This window comes from Scomber japonicus, chromosome 15, assembly GCF_027409825.1.
Source record: "Scomber japonicus isolate fScoJap1 chromosome 15, fScoJap1.pri, whole genome shotgun sequence".
In the NCBI taxonomy this organism is placed as follows: domain Eukaryota; kingdom Metazoa; phylum Chordata; class Actinopteri; order Scombriformes; family Scombridae; genus Scomber; species Scomber japonicus.
The window spans coordinates 11,640,125-11,650,695 of NC_070592.1; the positions used below are offsets into that span (position 1 = coordinate 11,640,125).

A 10,571-nucleotide genomic window follows, 5' to 3' on the forward strand; every position below is an offset into this window, starting at 1 on the left:
ATTTCTGCTATATCTGATCCATTAAATGTCAATAAATCTTACACACTGGTCTTGAAAGCTTTTAACTGTATTTTTGCACACACTTTGGGCCCCGTCAGTTACATAGAAATGAAACACATTTAGAAGGAGACCTTTTTTCACTTTATTTGGCAATTAATGGTGTAGAAGCCAATAGGAGAGAGAAGGGGACGAGCTGTGTGGGGTTGGTCCCTTGCTGGAATTGAACCAGAAAAGTTGCAATTATGTGGCATGTGCAGTAACCACTTGTCTATCAGAGTGCACCAATTGAACCTTTTAATAGTCAGAAAGAACAGGAAGATGATTACAGCAAGGAAAACCGATTTCAGTGTTCATATGGACACCTGACAATTTGAGAATCTATCCTTTAATTCATGTCAAGATAATAAACAAACTCCATATTCAGATTACGCAGATGTTTTATTTATGAAAGATGCCACTTTATTGAAGCAATAGTTTTATAGTCATAGTTCTTGCAATTGTTCAATTCAACCCTTTTGGTCTTTTTTTAGATTTTTGATATTACCTCTAAGGTTGTCGCCATTAATCAGAAAGTCTGTACTTACAATGGAATAAAACTACACTGTAAAAATGAGAAGTTTATAAAGTTTATAAAACCTATAACAAAGGCTACCATGCAGGGTGCCAACCTGCTCATAAAATGGAGACTAACATTTACCCACCATTGACACAGCTATCAGGAGCAATGTGGGGTTAAGTATCTTGCCCAAAGACATATCAATATGTTGATTGGAATAGTAGAATAGGGAATCGAACCAACCTTCATTCATTAGTGAACGGTGAATCATTTAAATTTTTGCATCAGTAGGCTACCATACAAACTTGGGTGTGCTAGATTCCCCTACTCCTCCTACCTCAGACTTTCAGTGGAGAGATTTGAGGTCAACCTACTACTGCCCCTCTCCCCATCTCCTACTTCTGACTGTGAGATCTTCTCAGCAGGACCATATCACCCATATCTAAATCCACCACTGTAAACTACCCTTCATTAATTACCTTGCAGTTTAAAATTAGAAGAGAAACTATATTTTAAAGAATTTGAATCAGTGTAAATTCACAGGGAACTTTGATGGGTTAAGGGTGACAGGATGGGATTATCTAGATTCTTTATTGCCTTCTCCTCACCCTGACATCATTATGTGATTTATTTTTATTGCTTCTTACGTGTGTGACCTTGTTGGCTTTCTGTATTATATATTGCCAAGATGAGTGACCACGAAATTAAAATCTTCACATGTTCACTCTGATGACGATGGAGGCCTATTGAAGCCAAAAAAGGACATGTTGACCTTATTTGTTCTGTCAGGATTAATCTAAAGTACATGTAACATAATGTGTTTCTAAAGCGACAGTGATCATGTTGTGTTCTCTATCAAACATTTGATAATTATAGTAATCATTCATCAAGGTGAAGTTTAAACTGATAAGCTCACTATGGCAACCCACCTTTACACCAAATGTAAAGGTTGTAAAACAATATATCTCAATATGAGGGCTGGGTATTGTTTAGAAATTACCATACCGGAACCAATACCAGTACCTTTAAAGGTGATACTAATAAAGTACTTCATTTGACACCTTTTATTTCTACTTCATTTGATACCCATCATGTGAATAGACACACTGCCCATTCTCATGATGGTCAAAATGTCATTACTCCTCCCTATCAAAGATTCAGATTATTAAAAAATGACTGAACTGTACTGTGAAGTATTGTCACCACAGACTGTACGGTTTGTAGCTGCTGTACAGTGGCGATTTAAGACCCTTTTTATGGGTGCTCAAGCATTTGAAATTTTTTTGTGACAAACAATTACGCTACAGGTTCAAAGGTTTTTATTTTAACAGCTTTAATGTACTTTGGATAGTTCTGTTATTAATATTGTCTTTCCCTCAGGGTTCATTAACTATCTTAGAGCCCTCTCTGTAGAAATCTGTGATTGTTTATTCCAAACCATTATTATTGTACACTATAGTAAACCACTCTACTGTGTATTAATATTTTCTGACAGGAAAAGTTTCAATACTGGTTCAGTCAGAAACGGGACAGAATATTTCTCAAATAATAGTATCTGCTTCACTGTATTTTCACACTTCAAAATTGACAGTCATAATAATATAATAAACTAAAACTAAAACAATCCGTGCTGTGGTTTGTATTTTACAGATGTCGTCCTCCAGCAGAATGTAACTGTGTGTGTGCTGCGGCCAACAGGAAGTTAGACTCATTAAACTTTTTTAATGTATTCTTAAAAGACAACAAACAAAACCATAAGATACACTTGGATACTTAATTCCGGAAGTTATTCAACAACATTTAATTGAGAAAGCTAATTAACATGTGCAATTAAGGCTTCTGCAGATAGTGTATAATTTACTCCCAACATAATTTTTACATTGGATATTTTGACTTGTCAGCAGGTAGACCACAGGTGTGTATAATAACATTAACAATGCTGAAATGCAGCCAAAATTAATGATATAAGTTTAAAATGTTGCCATTTAAAAAAAAACAAAAAACAAATATTTCCTGGTTGTAGCTTGGAGTCACAACTGACACCAGATGGAGCCATTTGTCATCAAAGTGATAATTTGAGGTTAAGTTCAGCTCTGTTTTCCACTGACTGACAAAGTTTTGTTGTAATCTCAGAATCTGAGAGGAAACACTTCAAAGACACACAATTTCCAGTTGATTTCCAGGACTACAAATAGTTCGTTTTTACTGGAAGGTTAGACTGGACTCTTTAGACTAGATGTAGTCTCATGATATCATAAAATTGGACATGTCCCCGCCTACTGATAGTCTGGGGATTTCTAAATGCAAGATAGTTGCTCCAACAGACACTAACACACCTACGACCCTTACATTTTGTCAAGGACACCTTACTGGAAATGATGCTCTCCTCCCATTTTCCTCTGTAGTGAACTGCATGTCACCACCACAATATGAAGGCCTGTAATGGTTTCCGCTCAGTTTTAACAACGAAAGCTGGGAGATTGTTCTCAGTGTCTTGTTAAGTGAAGCATTTACAGACTGATTTGTGAGTCTACATAGGATGAATTACTCACAGGAAAAAACTACTTGCTGGGTCAGATTTTATTGGCAGGAAAAACACTGACGTGTGACAGGAAACATCAATAGGCTACTTAACATTTGTGGTTAGACTTCAAAAACTTAAAACAGCCTTTGTCATAATCCTTTTTGGTTGAAAAAGAAAAAAGAAGTTACGGATGGTCGACACCATTTTGATTAAACTAATTCGGCCTGAAACTGACAAAGAAAAACTGTCTAGATTTTTTTCCCTGGTTAATCGGTCAGAGGTCATATGCTGCACATGCACACATCATTTCTGAGTCTCACAATGGTAGGATATCAGTCTGTTGGTGAATTTTTTCATCCTATTTCTGAAATTGGTTTCACCACAAAGTCCATTAAGCCTCCGCCCACTGTGACCTGTAGTGTTGGCAGTATTACGGTGATGAAACCCCTCGATTTCGCTGAATTGGCCTTGCCATCCACACATTCTTCCCATGATTCCTCTTGACACTGTTGGTGACAACATCAGCATGACTACAGGCTCCAGGAAAACATTACAGGAGCTTGTAAGCATAGCATATGTCCTCCACTCCACATTTTCCTTCAATACAAACCCCACAATGTGTGAGGCATTGTAGGGTGCATAGCACACCACAAACACAGCAAGTGTGGAGAGTGCAACAGCCAGAACTCTCCTCTTTCCCATAGGGCGCAAATTTGAGCGCCACACTAAGGTAACACATCTCAGTGTGCAAAAGGACGTGACAATCAGTGGCAAAATAAACAGGACGATGGCCATCTCCAGGCGCAAGGGCAACAGAACAGCCAGCTGGGAGGCGTTGAAATGGTCATAGCAAACTGAGGCATCATTCTGGACGGAGACGAAGTTGGCCCCACCTTCGGCCACTAGGCCAATGCTGAGGTGTAGCAGCACCAAGGCCCACAGGGCAGCACTGATGAAGCAAGAGATACGAGCACGGCGGTAGAGCTTGTAGACAATTGGGAATGCAATGCTGAGGTAGCGCCCCACCGTCACAGCGGTGATGAACAGGCAGCTGCCGTAGATCGAGGAGTAAAGGAAGAAACTGTAAATAGGGCAGATTGGTGGTGGTAGCCTCCAATCTTGAAGAAAAGTCTCCAGTGTCTTAACAGGCAGCCAGACCACGAGTGCCAGGTTGGCCAGGCACAGGTTGAGGGCGTAGACCACGTTGGGCGTGATGCCACGTTTGCGAGCCTTGCGCACATACACAAACAGGACCAGCAGGTTGGCAGGAAGTCCCAGCAGAAAAGTGAAGCAGTAGATAATTAGAGCAACACAATCTTTGCCACTCACCTGCATCTCTTCACATTAGGGCATGGAAAGTGACAGTTCTTCTTTTTTTATCATGACAAGTTAAATCTTCAAACAAATTCAAGCTGACAGGAAAGTCCTGGCAAGCACAAGCAAACAAGGTGCACAGTTGTCCTTGTGTTTATCTTATTAATCACACATTTCAGAAGAAAGAGTTTCCATTTGTGGCAGCAAGGTTGTATCTCAAGCAGATTAGCGGCTCGTCTCCCTCCCTCATGTTGAGAATTGACTGTGACATCGAAGCAGCACCTCTGACACACGTGACAACAGAAAAGAGGCGGTGGTGATGCATGTGGGCACGAAGGGGGCGAGGTGCACACGACATCCTGACAGAGATGCAGATAAAAAGATGCATCCACTCATGCAGAAGCAGGGGGCATTTTAGCAGGCACCAGGCAGCCTTAATTGCCCTCTCAGTGGAGGGCAACAGACAGGTAGCATCTGTGCCCTTAGGTGAAATGATTCAGAATAATTCAGAGTGTCAGGAAGCGCACGGTCTTCCCCTTAAAGATGAAGCAGTCTAAATGAACTGGAGGGCTAGGCAGTAAAGTCATAAAAGTGCTGAAGTTGATGGTCAATGCGAAGGAAGAGGATGGGTTGGGTTTTGGAAACATTGACTTGTTTGTGTAATGAATGTATTTCTCACAGTTTTATGGCAGAGAATGTTTCCTCTTTTGTATGCGTGTTAAAGTGAGTGGGAGAGAAGAGAGGGTGTGTCACGTAGAAGGCTTTTGGTGAAGAAAATGGAGCAGAAAATCACTGACTTGTTGCAGAGGCATTTTATTAGAGCAGAATGACAGATACCAAGAAACATTTTTCTAGGAAATGGCCTGCAGCAGTTCAAAACAAGGCTGCTAGCTGTTTGATTAGTCTATTGATCCATTGGTCAAAACAAATGTGTTTGATACATACTCCTCTTCTATCTTATAATGAATGATTGGTAAGTAATTACAACATATTTGTATTATTTATCAGTTGAACTGAACATGATGTTTGCATAGCCTTTAGTCATGTTTTGTTCTTTTCTTTTTTCAGAAGGCCTCAGATGACGCAGATGACTGCAGTGAGTATTTTCAGTACTAGCGCCATTTACAAGTATTGTATCTAAACCAGATACATACACAATACTTGTGAGTACATCAATTAAGTTTTGGTTTGGCTCTACTTTTGAGATTTGTTTATGATTAGAAAAAATATAGAAAATTGCCAGGCTGATCCTTTAAACAGTCCAGGCTACATTTTCGTAAACAAAAAACTTTTAGCCTTAATGTTTCTATGATTGCCTTTATAAGTAATTTTACTCATATTTAACAAAGACAAAACCTTATCACCCCAACACAACATATTTGCCAAAGTATTAAGCAAGAATCACATCGTATTGATTAATATAGTGCACAATAAGAATTTTATGTATTTTATTATAATTGTGTGTCTTAGCAGGTTGCAAGTAAGGTTATATAACTGTTCCATTTGTCAAGGCATAAGACAGTTTGCACTGCCAGTTGTTTTTTCTAACTTATCTTTACTTTCTAAAGCTCATTGTATTATTCCAATGTAGTTTAGATGTAGCATTTCTTCTGAACAGATCTTCTTCTCTCATTTAAATTTTTATAAAAATTCAGTGACTGACACAAACATCCATTTGAAAGCATAACAACTGAGGCAGGTGAGACTTACGGCGGTTTATTGTCTGCCGGACTGTGTTTATTGCCTGTTTACCAGATTTTTTATCTAAATTGTATACTGTATGAGTCAAAGTTCACGTCATTATCTCCGTCTTCATGCTCCAAACAGCATCAGTCGATCAAACAATATGACTAAGCCAAACAAAGCCATTAAAGCTAATGGTCAATAAAAGTAATGACCTGACCAGAAATTAACGTGAGCACTTTTACGCTCAAATTTTTGCACTCAAACATTAAATTCTAAAACAGACAACATCAAATAGATAATTACACTCACATGCCATACATATATCCTGATGACTAAACGTGTACACAAGTCTGTAATCAATTTGTTAAGCTAACTATTCTCTTCAAAATTCACAATATCAGAATTTAATGTATTCTAAGGATGGACAGAGCATTTTGATGTCATGTCCACTTCTTGATAATGTCTGCAGGATTAGAAACATTACATCCAAGCTAAAAACAAATAAAATAATCCTTATTTGTTGAATTAGACTTTCAAAAACCCTTTAAAAAACAACACCTAAAATACCATCCTCTTACTGAGCCAGCAGCTGCAGGTTGCTCCTCCCACTAGAGTTTGTGAGCGGGACCAACAGCACCGGGCTTTTATCACTGCAGGAAGTTGGTTTTAGGCGGGTGCGAGTGTTCATGCTTCGCTGTTCCAGAGACAGGGCTTCCTGTTTTCTGGAAAGATCCTGCAACATGCGGGCATGATGGAGCTTCATCTTCTGTAATGAGTGTCTGAGTGAAACAAGGAGTGAGGATAGTTTTAGATGGATTTGTTAGCCATGTGGTACTCAAAACATTTAGAACTATTACTCTAAAACTGTAGCCTGAATAATCTACTTCTGTTTATTAATTTTTGCTTATTCTGACTTCTATTGACTTCTTATTGGTTTAATATGCTAGGTTTAAGGCAGCACTATGCACAGAACACAATGTATAATGAAGACAACATTCCTAAATGTGTTTTCTCTTTTACTTTATTCATTATTCAATAGTTTTAAGATAGATGTGAAATGTTACCTTTATAATTTTTGTGTTTTGTATGCTAATTTTTGACTTTCCTCTTTGTACAAAATTACCGGCCCAAAAACAGACTTGTTTTTACTGCTTAAAGTTAAAAAAAAGATTAATAATAAGCTCAAGGTTGTGATCATAGCAACAAAACTCTGACTCACTGAGCCTCAAAGAGCTTCTGCTTCAGAGCCGTGATTGAAGCATCCAGTTGACTAACTTCATTAATGAGGCCGTGCTGCACCTGGAAAAAAAAACAGATTGGAGGAAAAGAATCAATCAGGAAGAAGCCTCCCACAGTTTCCATTAAAACATTTCCACTACTACTGCTATTAGTCCTTGGTCTATTTCATATTAACCTCGTCTCTGCACAGGTCCATCCCAGGTCTGCTGGTCCTGTTCTCCAGTCTGGTGTGAGCCAACTTCAGAGAGGCTGTCTTTGCCTGCAGATCTGCATCCAGCCTGTGGATGTCGCTCTCCATATCTGCCATTTCATCTTCAGTCTACAGACAGACACACCTTACTGATGAACAAACACCTCCCAGTAAACAGTCACCTCTTGTCCTCCATTAATACAGCTGGTTTAAGACTTCTGGGAGGTGACATTATCAGTTAATAGGTAACTTACATTTTTTATTTGCCATTCGAGCTCATCGCGTGCCTGCTCTTCGTGGTGATTGCGCTTACGAAGAGCAAACTCTGTAGCCCTGCGCTGAGTTTCCAACTCATTCTGCAGCTAAGAAATAGATGATAAGAGAAAAGGAATTAATCATAAACATGTCATTTCTCACTGCATAGAAGAAATTAAAACAGAAATAGTGCATGATATTCCCAATTCCTATAAAATCCTGTTCAAAATGGATGTTTAATTCAGTATTAATCTAAATGGTTTGGGAAAATGGTTTCTATAAAGCTATTAATTAATTTTTCTGCATCTTATGCTCCATATAGTAGATACACTAAACATAGTGTGTGGTCATCACATTTACCTGGGCTCTGCTGAGACTCATGTCCTCCCTCATTTGCTGGGACACCTGCATAGCTTGCTGGGCACGAGCCACATTATACTGGCTGAACTGGACCCACTCCTGGGGGGTGGAGGACCTACAACAGTGGCAATGACAGACCTTTGTTTTAGCTCATGAGGCTGTTTTTTTAAAGTTTGATTTAACCAGAAATGTTAAAAATGTAAGGATTATTCTATTCTTAGCTCTACTCAGGTGTTAATACCAGGATATAATGTGCCATGGCCCTCAAAAAGTAAAAATTCTGTTATATCAGGAATCTAGAAGTTGCTAATTGCCCTGTAAAACACTTATGCGACAACAAAACAAATCAATGGGGATGTTAAATGCATAAAAGCTGCCAATGGACACAGTATTTGACTGTTACTTCATGCACACCCTCAACTTGAGGTTACCCTGACGGTATACGAGTAGGATTGGTCTTCAGGGAGATCATAGGTGACTTTATTGTAAGTGACAGGCAGGACATATCAATGTCTAGGGTGTCCATCTTGTTTTGAAGGTCAGCAGTCAGCTGGTGCCGAGTCTCCTGCAAAATACTGGGAACATAAATACAGGAGGGCAGTCAAGCAGGTGCAACAACCTGCATCAACCTCACCACTAGTTGCCAGTGCCACTAAATCCTTCACACTGCACCTTTAAATCATGGGTCATGCAAAGAAATAGGTTCCATTTTCACTTTTAGCCTTATATGCCTCTTACCACAGCTGCTCAAAGGCCTTGTCTATGTGCTGCTGGAGAACTTGCTGTACTCTTTCAATCAGCTCCACTTCTTTTTTCAGTTGCTCATCCACAGGGTCGGTGACCAGCTCGTACCCTCGCCGTCCCTCCCTCAGTGTCAGACACTCGGTACTGACCTCCAGGGGAACGGCAGTAGCAGCCAGGGCATGCTCATTCTGCTCTTTGGACTGTCCCAACACACGTCAAGGCTGAGGTCATTTCACTGTCATTTCAGTCGGATTCAGACAATTAAGTTTGTAATGAAAGGATAAACTGACACATGCATTCCAACAAATATGATCATTATCTGTTGAAAGGATGTCACTTCCAGATTAAATGGTGATTACACTGGATTAAAATAACTTTGATACTTTAAAAAACACACAAATACAGTCATACAGGCGTAAAACTACATAGGGTCTGGCACTTCAAAAAGGCTGATATCTTTGTAATATTGTGAACACAAAATGAGATAAGTGCTCAAATCACCAGAGTTAGAGCTTCCATCTCTTTGTCTACACTTTGTGCGCAGGTTTCCAATGCTTCCTTCCATCGAGCAACATCCCAGACCCGGTCGCTCAACCTGCGAGAGGTATCGCTCTCATCCCAGGTTGTCTGCAGAGTAAGATTACGTTAAAATTACTGAGTATAGAATTGATACAATGTAGAGAAGGAAACTAATTTGTAGAAAAGCATGGTATTATACTGTAGAATAACCATCCTGTAGAGAGTGACACTGACAGTTTACTGCAAGGAATCCTCACAAAACAAGAACCCACCTTACAGTTGGTCTCGTTACGTAATGACCTGCCTTCATGACGGATCACATTAGAAACCTGTCGCTCGTGTTGTGCGGTGGCAGACAGCTGATAGTTGTTGCTGTTCCATTCTGACACACTGTGGTGCAGGCTGGGCTTTGCAGTAAGCGAAGACATTGTACTGCTGCAGCAACATGAAAGAATAACAGAATCTGAATTACAATATTTGTCAAGTTCTGTTAAATCTACAGTGCATAACTTTTACATATTAAATCAATTTCCATTACATCATAGCCCTTGCCAAATGTGTCACAGAATGCTGATGAAGTCTATCACCGTCAGTATATGAAGTTTTTAAATCTGGTGTTGGTGGCGACATTCCAGCAATGGAATAACTTCTGCTTAGCACTCTGCTTACTTAAATGGGGATAAAATATTTTTTCTAAACTTTCCAAATGTTGCCAGACAGTGTGGATCAAATTCTGATAGTGAAATGAGGCATTGTGTGACACTCAAAAAACTATTAACACCATTTTACGGGCGCAACAGTAGCAGCAGAGCCAATGACATTGTCGACAGTGTTTTTGTAATTACTCTCACAGAGGGTGGAGACAAATGTTTACCACCCTAGCTTTAAGTGACTCTTTCACAGAAAGATATTAATATCCTTGACTTAACCACCAACAGATGTGCTGTATACTGGAACTAGCAGCAGTCAGAGTATTATCTTGAGGAACTTTATTTAGGTATTCTTATATTAACAACTGAATTTCCCTTCACAGTTACAGTTTCAGTCAGGGCAAATGTTTTTGAATCACCCTTGAACCGTAAAAATCTGATGCACAATCTGAAAGGCCCAGACTCTGGACCATATGCCCAGTTTTATATGCTTCAGTATCTCCATTTTATGACACTCTCTAAATACGGTTCCAA

General features: G+C 39.4%; 2 protein-coding genes across 2 annotated transcripts; both read right to left on the minus strand.

Moving 5' to 3' along the window:
- Nucleotides 1-3,383: 3,383 nt before the first annotated feature.
- si:dkey-211g8.9 (free fatty acid receptor 3) lies at nt 3,384-4,415 on the minus strand. Its single transcript, XM_053334070.1, has one exon. It carries the CDS (start codon nt 4,413-4,415, stop codon nt 3,384-3,386), a length of 1,032 nt encoding a protein of 343 aa, XP_053190045.1.
- Nucleotides 4,416-6,654: 2,239 nt separating this feature from the next.
- Nucleotides 6,655-9,815, minus strand: tekt2 (tektin 2 (testicular)). The gene is made up of 9 exons (XM_053334589.1): nt 9,660-9,815; nt 9,370-9,495; nt 8,863-9,068; nt 8,556-8,699; nt 8,125-8,239; nt 7,764-7,871; nt 7,495-7,638; nt 7,300-7,379; nt 6,655-6,859 (listed from the first exon to the last, which is right to left on the minus strand). Exons 1-9 carry the CDS (start codon nt 9,813-9,815, stop codon nt 6,655-6,657), a joined length of 1,284 nt encoding a protein of 427 aa, XP_053190564.1.
- Between the last annotated feature and the right edge of the window lie 756 nt (nt 9,816-10,571).

Coding starts and splice junctions, on each gene's coding strand:
- si:dkey-211g8.9 (XM_053334070.1), bottom strand. CDS start 4,415: ATGCAGGTGAGTGGCAAAGATTGTGTTGCTCTAATTATCTACTGCTTC.
- tekt2 (XM_053334589.1), bottom strand. CDS start 9,815: ATGTCTTCGCTTACTGCAAAGCCCAGCCTGCACCACAGTGTGTCAGAA. Junction 7,872..8,124: donor TGAGTCTCAGCAGAGCCCAG/GTAAATGTGATG, acceptor TCTATTTCTTAG/CTGCAGAATGAGTTGGAAAC. Junction 7,380..7,494: donor TGGACCTGTGCAGAGACGAG/GTTAATATGAAA, acceptor TTTTTTTTCCAG/GTGCAGCACGGCCTCATTAA.